Consider the following 14,440-nt stretch of genomic DNA (forward strand, 5'->3'; position numbering starts at 1 on the left):
CTGTCGTGTGCATTTTACAGTTCGCCTTCGCTGCAAAGCAAAGCGAGTTTTTATTGTACAAATGTACATGGACAAAGTACGTTTAGGATGTCATAAACTCTCCGTAAAATCTGTATCTAAAGGAGATAAACAATCACGTGAAAAGATAAACACTGGGCTAATCTGAAGTATATGATAGTTGCAAGTGCAATCGTGCGAAATAAAAAGATGTTGTAGTCTACTGAACCTCTAAAATCATCTTGGTGTCGATTTCGACACCTCGGCCGTTGAAGGTATAACAGGTTATAAAAAATAAATCGAAAACAAAATTTCGGTAAATGTTACTTATCCAAACTCTTTCAAGAAAGTTAGGAAGCTACTGAAAATTTTATTTCGTTGCAACTGGTTTTACTAAAAAAAAATATACATCAAAATTCAAAAAGTGTCGATTTCGACACCTCGGCCGTTCTAGTGTTAAGCAACGATTAAGAAACACTGCAATTCTTGCAGCCTCTGTTGTCTGTGCTAGTGCTTTGATTTGATAATATATCTGTGCGTCACTGAAATTAAGAAAATCAATCATGTTTACCCTGGGACAAGAACATATAATGGAAGAGGCTTCCAAGCCTCAACCAATCATGTTCACCGCAGGAGCTGTACCTATCAAGAACAGAAAAGGTAAGTTAAATTTTTGGCTTTGCTTATACTCAGTGGCTTTCCATGCTGGCAAGCAAGCTGCTTCCAGGTCATATGTGAAGTAAAGTTTAGTGTCAAATAAATCTATGAAGGTAATATCGCGTATTGTTGTTGTCCAAGAACCATAATTACTTTTCTCTGCCGAAGCATCATTTTCGAGGTTTTTATGCGTAAACCAGCTAATGGAATAGGAATAGCTGCAGCACTTGCATTAAACTGTGGTTTTTCTTAATTGATTTATAATACTGACGTGGTTATGGGAATATAAGTATTTCATTGTTTTAGCAATCATAATTATATTTGGGCAAGTTAAGTTTTTTTTGGAACCAGGTGGTATGTAGCAAAGTTAAAAATATGCGAGATGGTACTTGATCAGAAAAAGGTTGAGAACCAGTAGTAATTGGTTTATGCGAACATAAAGGCTTCGTTTTTGTCTGTAGTGTTTTTTATGGTATTCTTTTATAATATTATTTTGGTATTGTGTGTAGGTGAAATTTCTATGGAAAAGGTCCATGTGCGGCGTTATGTTGCTGGAAAACGACCAGAATGGGCAAATGAAGAAGAGGAAGATTCAGAAGATGAGGAGCGAGGAGTAAGTACCTTGACATGTGGATGCAAATTTTATATTTATCTTCCAAAAATAACAATTTAAATTGGACTACATTTACAATCATACCTGTGTACATGTATCATGTGTTAAAACGAAACTGAAGGTGTACAGAGTGGATTTCAAAGTCACTGCCTATTTGTCAGTGTTCTCAATATAGTGCCAGTGTAGTTTTTACAAACTTTGGTTATAACCAAATAACCGAATATATTCAGTTTGGGAGGACTGATGCTCAGTCGGATAAAGAAGAGGAAATCTCAGACAATTTTCATCAGCAACAGTTCAGAGCTAAAAATGATATTGGAATCGACATGAATAAAGTAGATGACCAGCGTCTGCGCAGGCTTATGCAGCATGAACAAGTTGACGTGGAAGAAAGGTTAATAACTGGCTTTGGCATTAAATAATTTTTTATTAGTTACCACTATTTCACTGGATAAAACATCGTACATTCAAACTATTTTTCAGATTTTCTTGTTGACTAAAGTTAAATGTTATAACATAATAACCTAAACCTAAATAAATGAAATCCACTTTCTGTATACCCATTTTCCTAACCGCCTATCTTTAACAACAGGCTGTGTGACCTGTTTTACTTTCTTTGTTATTTGATTTTTGTCTCGCACAAGATAAAGTTTATGTTGTTTTTCATATATTTTTATTTTTGCAGACTTCGGCGTCGAAGAGTTTATGAACCAGAAGTTATCGCAGAAGCATCTGACTCTGAAGAATCGGTGAAGGAAGTTGAACGTCCATCTAGATCTGCTATCACCATCACCATGAACGAGGAGGAAAGCAGTGATGAAGGAGAGCTGGATGAAGATGTGAGCTTCCTCTTCTCATTACAATATTAGAATATGATATTTGTGAAACATCTTCGTTTAACCGCATCCAATTTTCAGGAAATAGAAAATCGTCGCGCTTGTTTAAGGGAGAGGGCCAGAGCGAAACGAGATGAAGATGAGGAACTTCTGGCTCTTCCAAACGAAAACAAAGCAGCAGTAGATGATGATGATGACAAGATGGAGGATGAAGAATACACAAGTGAGGAGGAGTCAGAGTACTCAGATTCAGAAGATGACGATGGACCACGATTGAAACCTGTGTTTGTCAGAAAGTAAACTCTGATGCTGATAGGTCATAACTTGGTTTGAAATAGTATCGGGAAATTCTACACAGACATTTGAAATTGTTTTAGATTTTTGTGTGAATTCAATTAGGCGTGTGTCGTAATGTCATTACGGATTTTTTTCAAGGTGTATCAAAGTTCTTTTGCTTTGTAGAAAAGATCGTTTGACAATACAAGAACGTGAAAAGGAAGAAGAAAAGCAACGACTGTTGGAGGAAGAAGCAAAACGAGCTGCTCTTGAGCGTAAGAAGTATACAATCAAGGTTTGTTAACTTTTACTCATGCATAGATTTTTTAAGGTTTGACTTCCCGCTAAGTAATTTTAAGAGACTGATTAGTAAAAGTATGGTCAATAATTTTCTGCTGTAGTTGAAAAAGTATTAATTATGAGAGGTCGTTGGAGAACTTTAAGAGACTGTTTCGGCCCTCAATACACCTTTAAGATCCCTGTTCATGCACAATTTAACAGTCCTATGCTATGAAGAACATGATGTTAAACTTTGATGCTATTCACTCAGTGTGTCCGCTGTTTTGTCCACATGCACATAGCGACTACTCACTACATAGCTCATCAACTCGTGACATGTTTTACATACGGCAGGTTATAGAAAAAGAGGCGCGAGCTGAGCTGGAAGCAGAATCAGCTGCCACTGGAAGTCTTACAGCGGCTCTCGAATCTGTCGATTCTGATGATGGAAATGACGAAGCGGAATATGAACTATGGAAAGTTCGTGAATTGAAACGAGTCAAGCGAGATCGCGAGGAAAGAGAAGCGTAAGTCATCAGTGCATTGTGTGTTAATGCATTGAAACTAAATTTTGCTATTACTAAGCAAATTGAAATAAGTCAGCATTGATTTTATTTTGGCTTGTTTTCAGTGTACTTTGGTGTTAGTGTTAAAAAAGTGACAATAGCAATATAGAGATCAATTCGTATTTCTTCTTCACAGCATCCAGAAAGAGAAGGAAGAGGTGGAGCGACTAAGGAACATGACGGAGGAAGAGAGAAGAGCTGAAGCTCGCACCAACCCAAAGAAGATCACAAACCAGTCTCAGAAAGGAAAATACAGATTCTTGCAGAAGTACTACCATCGTGGTGCTTTCTTCATGGTTCGTGCATTCAGTTTTTCTTTTGAAACCACATTTAATGTTTTTTTTCTTCTTAAATCTTGGTTGGTCAATCAGATTGTTGTTTTATGGATTCAAAGAGATATATTTTTGTGATATTAATTCAGTATGACTCACCATAAAGGTTACTGTGGTCCCAGCCAGCTCGATTAAACCTATTGTTGTGTTGTGCTTTTAACTAATATGATTTATTTGTTGCTAGTGTGCATGTTAGTAGTCTTGTTTTATTTTAACTCAATATTGCATTAATCAATCTTTCTTCTCCGCTGGTGGTTGTATTGCTGCCGCACCAAGATAAGAGATCTTTTTTGCACTTGCAGGACAAAGACGAGGACAAGTACATGCAAGACTTCACTTCCCCTACTTTGGAGGACCATTTTGACAAAACTGTTCTGCCGAAAGTTATGCAGGTAACAAACCTGTCACATTTTTATGCTCTATTTTGAGATATGAAAGTGCAAAATTTTAAAATTGGCACACAAAGCACTACTTTAGAATGATGTCCTGACATCTACTGTCCGACTTGTTTGTATCAATTTCACGTTTGAAAGTGTAAAGTTTGATCAAATATGGTCAAGTACGATTTTGTCTTAAAAGTCTTTTTTGGTACAAGGTTAAAAACTTTGGACGATCAGGACGTACTAAATACACTCACTTGGTCGACCAAGACACCAGTACTTCGGACTCAGCGTGGGCTCAAGAATCAGCGGCATCCAACCGTTTTATGGCAAACAGAGGTGGCGGCATGAAACAGAATTTTGATCGGCCTGCTGGAAAGAAACAATCGACCAAGTGACTCGCTGATGATATCTAATGGCGTGACTCAATGCCGCTAGACTGGCGTGGCCTGCAGGCATGTTCAAGCAATGCAACAAACTTTGCAGCTGTGATCAGACCGTTGGAACTGTTGCGCGCAGAACAGCTAGATGGTTTTATACCGTCTCAAATGGTCAGCACTTGACTCTTTTATTGGTGTTTTTTTGTAACGTGGACGTTTGCGAACGACTGCTGCAACTGCTACCTTGAACCTAGTCCTTCACAGTCGCGACTTTTCATGGTCACATCTTACGACTTTGCTTTTCCCATGGTAAATCCTAAAATTTTCGCAATAATGTTTGCTTGTTTTGAAAACTTTTAGTTAGCAGGATATTTTTTCATTTGTGAAAATATAAAACCGGTCTGACTGAAACTGTGTTCTAAAACAATACAGTGCTTAATTTAAGGTCGTTTTGTCGTGGTGAATATGCTATGTGAAGCAGCAGTTTTTACATTTATTGTCTGATTTTAAAATAAATCTGGACATGACCGGTTTTTGCTCATCTTGCGTACAGATTATACTCGGTAAATAACCAAAATCATCAATGGACAAAACATGTGCAACATAAATACGACACTGTATAAATGCAGTAGACAGCAAATTAAGCAAAGACTTGAAAACGTAATGAACAAAACACTGGTTATGTAAAACTCGCAAAAATATATGCTTAGCTAATATAGGCAGAAGCTTACGGTTATCGAGAGAAAGGTCTAGTCAGAATAGCATCATTCAGCAGGAACGAGAAGCTGCCTACAAACTGAATCACATTGGCTTCGTGATGACTACTCATATGGCGATAGCCTGAAAGAAGGCAAATGTTTTTTCAGGCCGTACATTCCTCACGGAGTGGATTTTTTATGACGTTCGAATGAACCATTGCAAAAAGAGGAAGGTAAGTCAAAAAGTCCATGACGTCTAATTGCTTTAGGTGTTTAAGGGACTTGCGAACCTAAAAAAACAGTTTCGTCATAAAAAAAAATCAGAGAAAATGAATGCATAAATAGCTAAATCTCCGCCCAGTTGGGCGAGCTCGGCGTCTACACCAACAACTGTAAAGCGAAGGTTAAAAACATACGCCAAAAATCAAAATGTACCAGTAGTTCTTGTTTGGGCGGGATACCGCATGCTTTCAGTTCCAGACACAAACTTTCTTGTGACATGGTCTCCCTTTCCTGATTGTCGACCAATCGCTTGAAAAGTTGACGAGCTCGCCATAGCTTCATGTCGACAGATTGAAAGTCAAAGCGATCGATGATACCCCTCATGAAATCGCTGAAACACAACGCTTTTTACTGTTGTCTTCGAAGAACAACAAAGCTTAAGGATTAACTTAGCTATCGTATTTAGTATTACTTTTGTTGGCTTTACTCATACGCTAAACCCTGCATTAAATCACAAGCATATTTCTATTTGTAGCTACTTACTCCAGGCTGGCGACTCGCTGTGCCAACGACACAACAATAGCAAACAGTCTAAAGTCCGATCTTCCGGCATACATGTCGTAATCAGCGAGTTCAAGTAACTGCAAAACATAAATTGTGACCCTATCACCTGCATCAAAGGTGATTGGAATTAAGTATGATAGTCATATGGACTACCAACAGATATAATATATCGGTCAAATCACTTCTCTAATTCTCTTGTCGAATATTAATTGACCAAATTGTCCGTGGTTGAATTGACATGGAACGTAACGTATACAGTTTAAATTTCAAATACGGACTTTACACCAACCCTGTATATGTAATGCAAGTCTGACTCCGTCAGGCCTTCGTTGGGAAGAATTTTTAAAACCGCTTCCATCATTTCCCTGCTGTCAAGATGCCCGTCGCCGTCATCGTCTATCTAAATTATTACCCATAAATTTTGTAAGAAACTGTCGATTATGTTAACGGGAAGTTTGGTTGTTATACGTGACTGGGCTTACTGAGTCAAAAATTCTTCTGTAATAATCGACTTTGCTTGGATTTACGATGCAATATTTGTCCAGAAAACCATCTTGAAAAAAAAATGGTCAAGTAAGCATTTGCTATACTGTGCAACAACACATTCATTAAATTAGGCAATCCAATTGCTTGCTAAAATGACTTCGCATTGCTCTAACCTCCTTGGGAATCGAACCCACCTTCTTCTGAGGCTTGTACCTCACTGAATGGAGTGGCTGGAGTTGGAATCAATCTCGCTTCTTTCATTTTTTGAAACTTTTCGTGAGCCTTTCTTCTGCGTTCTTCAGCTTCCTTCATACGTCGCATTTCATCGGCGAGCGCCATATCCCTTTCAATCAATGAATAATTGACAGGAGATGTGCTCGAGCACCATACTTGACCTTTCAAGCTTGGCTTGTTACAGTATAGAACGATGGCACATGGATATCATATTTACACGTGGAAAACGTAATAAAATAGAAAATATTATTGTTGAAGGAAGAGTGAAGTGCGACTGATTAATTTTCCTTCCTTTGTGCAACTTTTGTTCTCTAGCTTAGAGACGCCATTATATACAATACTGTAAATAATACCACGGCTTAGATTAAGAGATGAGTCGTTGGCCGTTACTGTATACCTGATAACTTTTCCTCTTCTTTTCGCGCTCTTCTTGGAAGCTGTGGTGGAGGGAGTGTGGATGCTGATCCGAGAGCGACTCGATCTTGTCGATCTGGAGCTTCCAGGATGCTCTGAACACACTCTTCCTATTACTAAAGACAATCCATGAGAAAGACTTCGGAGATTTCTTCAGTTTGTTACCTAGGAATTTTGGCAATGGCACAACTATGGGCTGCTTGCTTTGAGAAGACATTGCTGATGTAACCGTGACGTCACTCTTTTCGTCATCACTGTGGCACGTAGACGTCCCGCTGTCGATAAAAGTGGGCGGCGGGGGTAAGGGCGGTAGCGCTCGACGCCGAATAATAGGCGATTTCTTTGGAGGTTTTGCTGAAGATACAGTATAGCAGTCGATAAAATTGATATCTGTACCCATTTTATAGAACAACATCATTGAAAGAACATATAGAACTACATAGAATTTATAGCAAAGACAGTGTCACAAATTTATATTTTTATATCGGCCTCGTTTGCTACAAATCGCAAAGTTTACAGCTGATATTATAAATGGATTTTTTGGACACCTTTGATCTGCATAACAGGCGAGGGTGTCCTGCTAGATGAATTTCTCGTACTACCATCCGATTCACTCGCTACGTTGGCAACGTAAGAGTCCACTGTGCTACCTGCGCAGAAAATTTCTCAGAAACATGAAAACTCGCATTTATGATGGTAATTGGCAGTAGGGTTCGTAACTAGCAAAAAATTCACTGGTGTTGTATTATAGTAAGTATAGCCTATGTATATATGGAGAAAATTGCCATAAGATAAAGCGCTACTTTGTATAAACATTATGTAGGCCAGCAGGCCCACAGCGTAAGATAGACATACAGATTACTTTGGTATAACACGTAAGACGTAACTCATGCAAAAATTGAAGCTGAATTATAGTTATGAGTATAGTAAACACCATGCCTTAGCATAAGGTCATTCCAAATTGTAAGGAACATGCATATGATGTAACTTGAAAATACAAGTTAAATACACAGCTTGTAAGTTAAAATTTGCTGTTTAATGACAATGAAATGCCCTTGTTAGACTGCAACTTTCCTGCTAAGTTACTGATGATCCCATCATCGTCATTTTCGTCCACTTGTTGTGTTTCTTTCTCTGATAAATCTTCGTCATCTAACGGTTCTTCCGAAAAGTCATCCTCTTCTGAAGGAACGGAAGCCTCCAAATTTTCATCTGGGAGATCCGATTCGCCTGATCCCATATCAACAGCGCTATCATTCAAATCTTCATCTTGATCTTTCGAAAGTTGAGGAACTTCCGATGGAAGCTTATACTCGTCCGGAGTTACCATGGCAACATTATTTTTCGCCCCGGATATGGTGTTGTTAATTTCTGTTGATAAACGTTCCATCAAGCACACATGCAACATGCCAGACGCTTTTTATCACGTGCAATGTGAAGAAAAAGACAACAAATTTTGGTCTTGATTTGATCACAATGTAGCTCAGTAACATAACATTAAATATCTTTCTTAAAATTCATTTGAAAGATATATTTGTTTAAAAATAACAATATTTTGAAATATAAGATATTTGTAAACAATTATCTTAATTATCTTAAAGTGGACGTGTAAATATAAGCTACTTACATCGAAATAGTCCCACGATTGAAGAAATATCAATGCGTCGATTAAAATATATGCAATTTCACAATAAATTATTAAAAGTTTAGGTTAGTTGGGGCGCTATTGTATTAAATAAAATTGAACTAATCACACAACATATGCAACTAAGGTTTTTATTACGGCGTTGGACCAAATATTAAGAATCCTGAAACGGAATATGTACTTTTTTAATTGATGTGAAAAGGACGATGCTCGTTAAAACCCATGCAAAGTGATGAAGCAGTTATCATGAACAGAATTTTGAGACAAGCTAGTAATGACGAACCGCATATCTTTGTCCGCAGGAGAACAACATAAGACAGCTCTAAACTTACCTTCTTTAACGTCCTTGGGAGTAGGGGCATCCCCAAACATGGAATCCGTAACGTCATTATCCTCGGTATACAAGCTTGGGGTGGGAGAGCTAACGATCGATGAAAGGATCATGACGTCACAAGCTGAAATAAACTTAGCGTCAGGGAGCTTACAGGAGGTCGTAGCAAGCATAGACGCCCAAGTCACTTAGACGACTTTTATTGACTTTTTTGATTGAGCAAGGGATAAGTTTAGTTTTATGGCCTGAACAAACAAAGGGAAAGTGTCTGGGGTTTAAACAGGCGTCGAAGACGGGTCGGCAGGTGGTCAACAAAACTATAATCCATCTAACATCACGAAACATTAAGATAGAGCATTTGATGAAAGAGCATATCCATGTTTAGGAATCACCTTGATGGTGGTTGAGATAAACAAATATCACTTACAAACAAGGGCATTTCTCCCTGGTATACTGTACAGTGGCGACTTACCTTGATCAACCATTTCAACCCTCTTCTTTTTGATCTGAACTAGATTGCGGGTTGTAACGTCGCTTGGTACAGGGCTAATAGAATGCGCGGCATTACTGAAAAATCAAAACAAGCATTGCTGCATTCAAGACGAAAACATATGAGGACGGTGTGTTGTTATCTTGCTGATATGTCAAACAAATTTTTGTCGTTCAAATAATCTGTAAAAAGTAAACGTTCTCAGTGAATACTTGGCAGGCAAGCTGTAAACATCAGAGAGTGAATCATCAGTCATGGTCGCATTGTCAACCATCCAATGGTAAGGGTTATCATCCTTTTCACTTGGCAAAACGAGGTGTATTTTTGGCTCTGGCGTTTCTGCTGAAATTATTTTTGCTAAAGGTTACGCAATCGCTGTAAAGTAACAAGCTCTTCAAGACGGCCCAGTTTCCCACGCTTCGAATTACCCATATCCAAGGATATCATTAGCTCCGTAATAACTATATACTTTGTGCGTGTCTCCGGTGTAATTGCCTATATGCACGGAATGGTGCTATACTGTATGTAGAAAATCATTGACCTAGCCACGACCCAATGCCGGTTTTATTCAAGCACATTCCCGTTATCGCAATGAACAACAAGAAGAAAATCAAAACAAGGCGTTGTGAATTATGATCACGTGTCACCTGTTTGTTCGTTATTGACAACCAGTGTTTACGTCATCTCACAAACAGTTGGTGTGACGGACTTCGTGCTGACGTCACACATTCATTGGGAATTTAAAGACGTTTGATGGAGACCGATTCGACGTTTGTATTTTATAATTACATCTAAATCTTTTAGCCAAACTTTTATATAACACTATAAAGTTTTAACGTGAATATAACGCTCCATAACCTATGCGTGACGTCACGTTTATACCAACCGAGCAATTAAAATCCCCCAAATGCATACACACTCTACGGTTACAAATGTTGAACAAAGAATTCCCTCAAGATAGCTTTCTTTTTAAAAAGAATAAGTCCAGTCTAAATAAATACTCCCAGCAGATGGAATAGTAAACGTTTGCTTCAGAACGCGAGCTAAAACGCATATACGAAATGTAACTTTGGACTAACTGTTCCTTATGAGTATGATAGGGCAATAGAATATAGTCGCACGAAATAAGCTAATTCTTCACCTTTCGTCTGCGTCGGTGGTTTCAACCAGGGTCGTTTTATCGTTCTCTGCTCTTTTGATGTGAAAGGATCTCGTGGTACAGTCAGTATCTTCCGCTTTGATGGATCAATCTTTGACTTCTTTGGAGGAAGCTTCCTTCCGTGATGATGTTTTTGATAGTGATGATCGGAAAACCTAGGAAAGTTTTATTAGTTCTGAGCGGTTAATTTTGAATTAAAAACGCTAATAACTGTTGAAGTATAAAACAAAATATCCAGTTATACGCATGAGAACACTTTATACATCGGAGGAATGTTCATAAGTGATACATAAAACGGAACAGTTTTAATAATGTTTTTCAATTCAAACTAACATAAACAGTAACAAAATTTTATTTAGTTTACCTTGGACAAATGTAGGGCACGTGTTCACGTAAATCCCAATGCAGGTTTTTGTGGTAAAAGTCGTGATGATGCGAGCAGAAAGGCAACGCCTTGACCGTCAGTTTAGCTTCCGAATTTAATTTAAGATATTGCAAAGGTTGGTTCTACCAACAAAACCGGTGTGAAGTTAGTTTTGTACAAAAGTTCAAAGCCTCTGTACCTTTGAATTATAAGAAAGGGCCTTGGTGCCTTTGGAAAATTGGTAAATCTGTTCAAATAAACTCCGAGAAACAAAAGGGTCGCGATACGCCTTTTATTGACACAATTCTTTTCATTTTAAAGGGAACGGTGGTGCAGGGATAAATACGTTGTGTCGGTAACACGCTGGTCAATGGCATGACAATATGTCCAGAATAAGCTGTGTAGGCGCTGACAACAGAAACGTATTAAAATCAATCTAAGGGCGTACTAAGATCGGACGCAGCTTGTTTATCCCGATTTAGCAAATACTGCTTCTTCCCGCTTACACAAGTCGGGCCATTATACTGTTATGTCGGGACATGTTGTTTTTTGTAGGGCGTCGCGCCCTAATCGATATTTAATCGATTTCGCAAAGATTTAAAAACAACCATAAAGAATTTTTTGACAAACCTGAGGGTCGCTCTGCACCCAGGTCCCCAGTCGTTGCACCCAAGTGAGCTTTGCGGATTCCTGCGGAACATTTTGCCACGCTTTGATATGTCCCAGGTCCTTTATGGAGGGCAGGGACTTTTTACCACAAAACCCAGTGCTTCTCGTCGGAGAACGATGTATAATGTTCGACCGGGATCGCCTAAAAGGAAAGGCTTAGTGCAGGGATTTCCAACCTGCGGCCCGCCTGAGATTTTTGTGCGGCCCGCTAGTCATTTCCACTCCAAAAGTATGTACTTCATGTACCCATTTTTCTTGAAATTTAATAGGTTTTGCGGCCCATTCAATTATTTCAAGTGACAATGCTGTCCACTATAATAAAAGGTTGGACATCCCTGGCTTAGTGCCTGGTAATAAACGAATTCACGAAAGAGTCTAAAACTATTTTAATTATCTTCAGCTACTTAAGGAATTACATTCTTTCACATTATACTACGCTCGTTAAAATCCAAAAACAACAGCCCACGACTTTACTCACCTCCCATCTCGTGAAGACAAAAATCTTGAAATGGGATATCGATCGAAAATCTGAATTTAGAAAATAAATTGAATAGGAAATCGCAGTTTATCTATATATACCGGTTATTTAAGCAAAATAAAGGGCAATATATTAACGAGGTAAGCATAACATCGAATACTCTAGAATTTATTTTGCGGCAATTGCACGCACGATCGCTAGAACTCTAGAAAATTTCTCGAGCGGAATTTCAATGATTGCTTTGATAAAGAAATTTAATTTGGACCAACGGGGAGTCAACAATAGACCGTTACGAAGATTTAACTTTCCTTTAACTTCCTTTCACTTACCAGTCCTGCTGTGAATCCATTAAATTAAGTAGACTTGAACCTGGGTGGCATTTTACTTGCCAGTGCACAAAGGCGGCGGTAAATAATAATGATGTGCGTTACTATGGTGATGAGTTTATGAGGTTTTGTGTTGACAGACAAGCAGTTCTGTTTCATGTTTACAAACACATGTACTACGATATCGGTATCAGACAAGCACTCACACGACATTTTACAAAGATCTACTTTTTGCGAACCTTGTCATGCTGTAATCGTAACATAAATAAGTTGAACATAAGCTAATAAAGCAGTAATACACACTAATCATATATAGTTGCTTTACATTTTGTTAAAGCAAGGAAAGTTTTAGGAAATCGTCAAAACCGAGCGGTAGAATTATTATCTGACAAATCCTTTAAAGGTTCACTAAAACACAAAACTCATTATAGCATTAAGATCATCACACAGAGAAATGTGGGTTTTCCATATCCTTGAAACGTGTTTGAATCGTAAACACCTCAACATGAAAATATTAATTTATGACAGTGAAAATTACAGCCCAACCGGCGGCATAGGTACTTCGTGTATAATAGACAGCACGGTAACTTCTGTATTTACACAACACAAAATACATGTAACAAAATCTATCGTGCGGGTGCGCGTCCCTGACAGCTTTCCTTTGACAACTCTCGAGGTTTGACATGGTTAAGTCTTTCGCCAACATTTGGTTATGAATATCCATGGGATGAGTCAACAGTGTGGTTAATTATGGATGTACCTACTGAAGACTGACATTTGACATAGCTAACAATTTCTTTTCGTTATGTAAGCATCGTGCACGTCTTTGACCTTCATATCTATTTTGTTACAAAATGTCGGTTTATAATACCTAGTCGCACTATTCAGACTATAGGCGATTGTCGCAACATTTCATTCTATTTAAAGTCTCCATAATTACCCTAAACACACAATAGGGCGGTATATTTATGCAAGGAACGCCTTTACGAAAACTTATATTCGTTACTACAACGTACACAACTAAGTTACGAAAGTGTACCTACCCGGGCTAATTCGGTCTCCTTAAAGTCAGGGCTTGGCTGGTTTCTTTCACGAAAGTACTGCTCTCTTAAGACGACGTGAGCCACAGACGGATGCATAGCCGGTTGTGGAGAAGACGGTGCAGGCAAACTGACTATAGGTACCACCTTTACCCGATGACGGTACTTTCCGACGGTCTTCGGAACCGCAAGTTCCGGAAGATTTTGTTGTAATTTGGATAGCAATGAAACCCGGTAATCGCATTTCATTTTCGGATCTAGTATTATTTATGAAGTGGAATTGATCATATCAAGTAGACATAAGAGCTCTCGCAAACCCTCGTACCATCTCTTATAATTCTATGCACTGTCCATTAGATTAGTCTACCCTATATGATTTTATTGTGAAAGCATGATTTTTAATTCTTCGTAATTATATAGACTTACGGTAAGTTCCGCATATTACAGCAAACTACACATACGTTCTTTCGCACATACGCCCAAGAAACAATCGTCATATCCCAGTACTCTGCATATGGCCCTAATCTGTGAACTAACCTTTTTCGGCAGCGGGCTTTGTCTCTATTCTCGGTAAAAAGGGAGTAAATTCTTCTTCTGCGTCGAAACCATCATGTTGCTGTGCAATATAACGTAGCCTGTCTCTCGCTGATACCCCCATAGAGATCGTGTTATCCGTTTCACCAGACACAGATATGCCACTTGATTCGGTGTAATCGCCATTGAAATGCCTCTGGTAGTCAATGAATGGAAGTTTTGTATGTTCTGTTCTCTCCATTATGAATTCTTCCACTGCCTGGCGGGCTAAACGTATTCTAGATTAGGGTTTTTACTCACTGCAACTACAATGTGCTCTTAAAGAATTAACTCACGAACGACCGCGGTGCCGCTTTTTCCCTTGGAGAATAATACTTGCCTTATTTTCACATAGGTTGAAGTTTTGATAAGAGCCTTTTCATAATTATGTTCATATTGTGTATGAAAAGCTAAATATTATATTTTTAAAG

General features: G+C 38.5%; 2 protein-coding genes across 7 annotated transcripts; one reads left to right on the top strand and one right to left on the bottom strand.

The window, feature by feature from the left end:
- The first annotated feature begins 460 nt into the window (after positions 1-460).
- Positions 461-4,849, top strand: LOC143448735 (microfibrillar-associated protein 1-like). The gene is made up of 10 exons (XM_076948588.1): positions 461-657; positions 1,164-1,267; positions 1,498-1,661; positions 1,953-2,106; positions 2,185-2,399; positions 2,566-2,674; positions 3,013-3,185; positions 3,361-3,520; positions 3,859-3,948; positions 4,152-4,849. The coding sequence occupies exons 1-10, from the start codon at positions 561-563 to the stop codon at positions 4,332-4,334; spliced, it is 1,449 nt and encodes a 482-aa protein (XP_076804703.1). The 5' UTR covers positions 461-560; the 3' UTR covers positions 4,335-4,849.
- LOC143448732 (uncharacterized) lies at positions 4,790-14,292 on the bottom strand. Of its 6 annotated transcripts, none has more exons than XM_076948581.1 (19): positions 13,974-14,292; positions 13,440-13,693; positions 12,071-12,120; positions 11,554-11,734; positions 10,924-11,066; positions 10,542-10,714; positions 9,613-9,739; positions 9,383-9,477; positions 8,912-9,034; positions 8,005-8,305; positions 7,483-7,580; positions 7,100-7,288; positions 6,918-7,029; positions 6,460-6,629; positions 6,283-6,353; positions 6,090-6,200; positions 5,780-5,877; positions 5,450-5,627; positions 4,790-5,304 (listed from the first exon to the last, which is right to left on the bottom strand). In XM_076948581.1, the coding sequence occupies exons 1-19, from the start codon at positions 14,209-14,211 to the stop codon at positions 5,179-5,181; spliced, it is 2,838 nt and encodes a 945-aa protein (XP_076804696.1). In that variant the 5' UTR covers positions 14,212-14,292; the 3' UTR covers positions 4,790-5,178. The 6 variants fall into 6 exon arrangements, with proteins under 6 accessions (XP_076804696.1, XP_076804695.1, XP_076804697.1 ...); XM_076948580.1 differs by having other exon boundaries at positions 7,483-7,583; positions 8,008-8,305; positions 9,613-9,742; XM_076948582.1 differs by having other exon boundaries at positions 6,481-6,629; positions 9,613-9,742.
- Between the last annotated feature and the right edge of the window lie 148 nt (positions 14,293-14,440).

Source organism: Clavelina lepadiformis, chromosome 3 (genome assembly GCF_947623445.1).
Source record: "Clavelina lepadiformis chromosome 3, kaClaLepa1.1, whole genome shotgun sequence".
NCBI lineage: Eukaryota > Metazoa > Chordata > Ascidiacea > Aplousobranchia > Clavelinidae > Clavelina > Clavelina lepadiformis.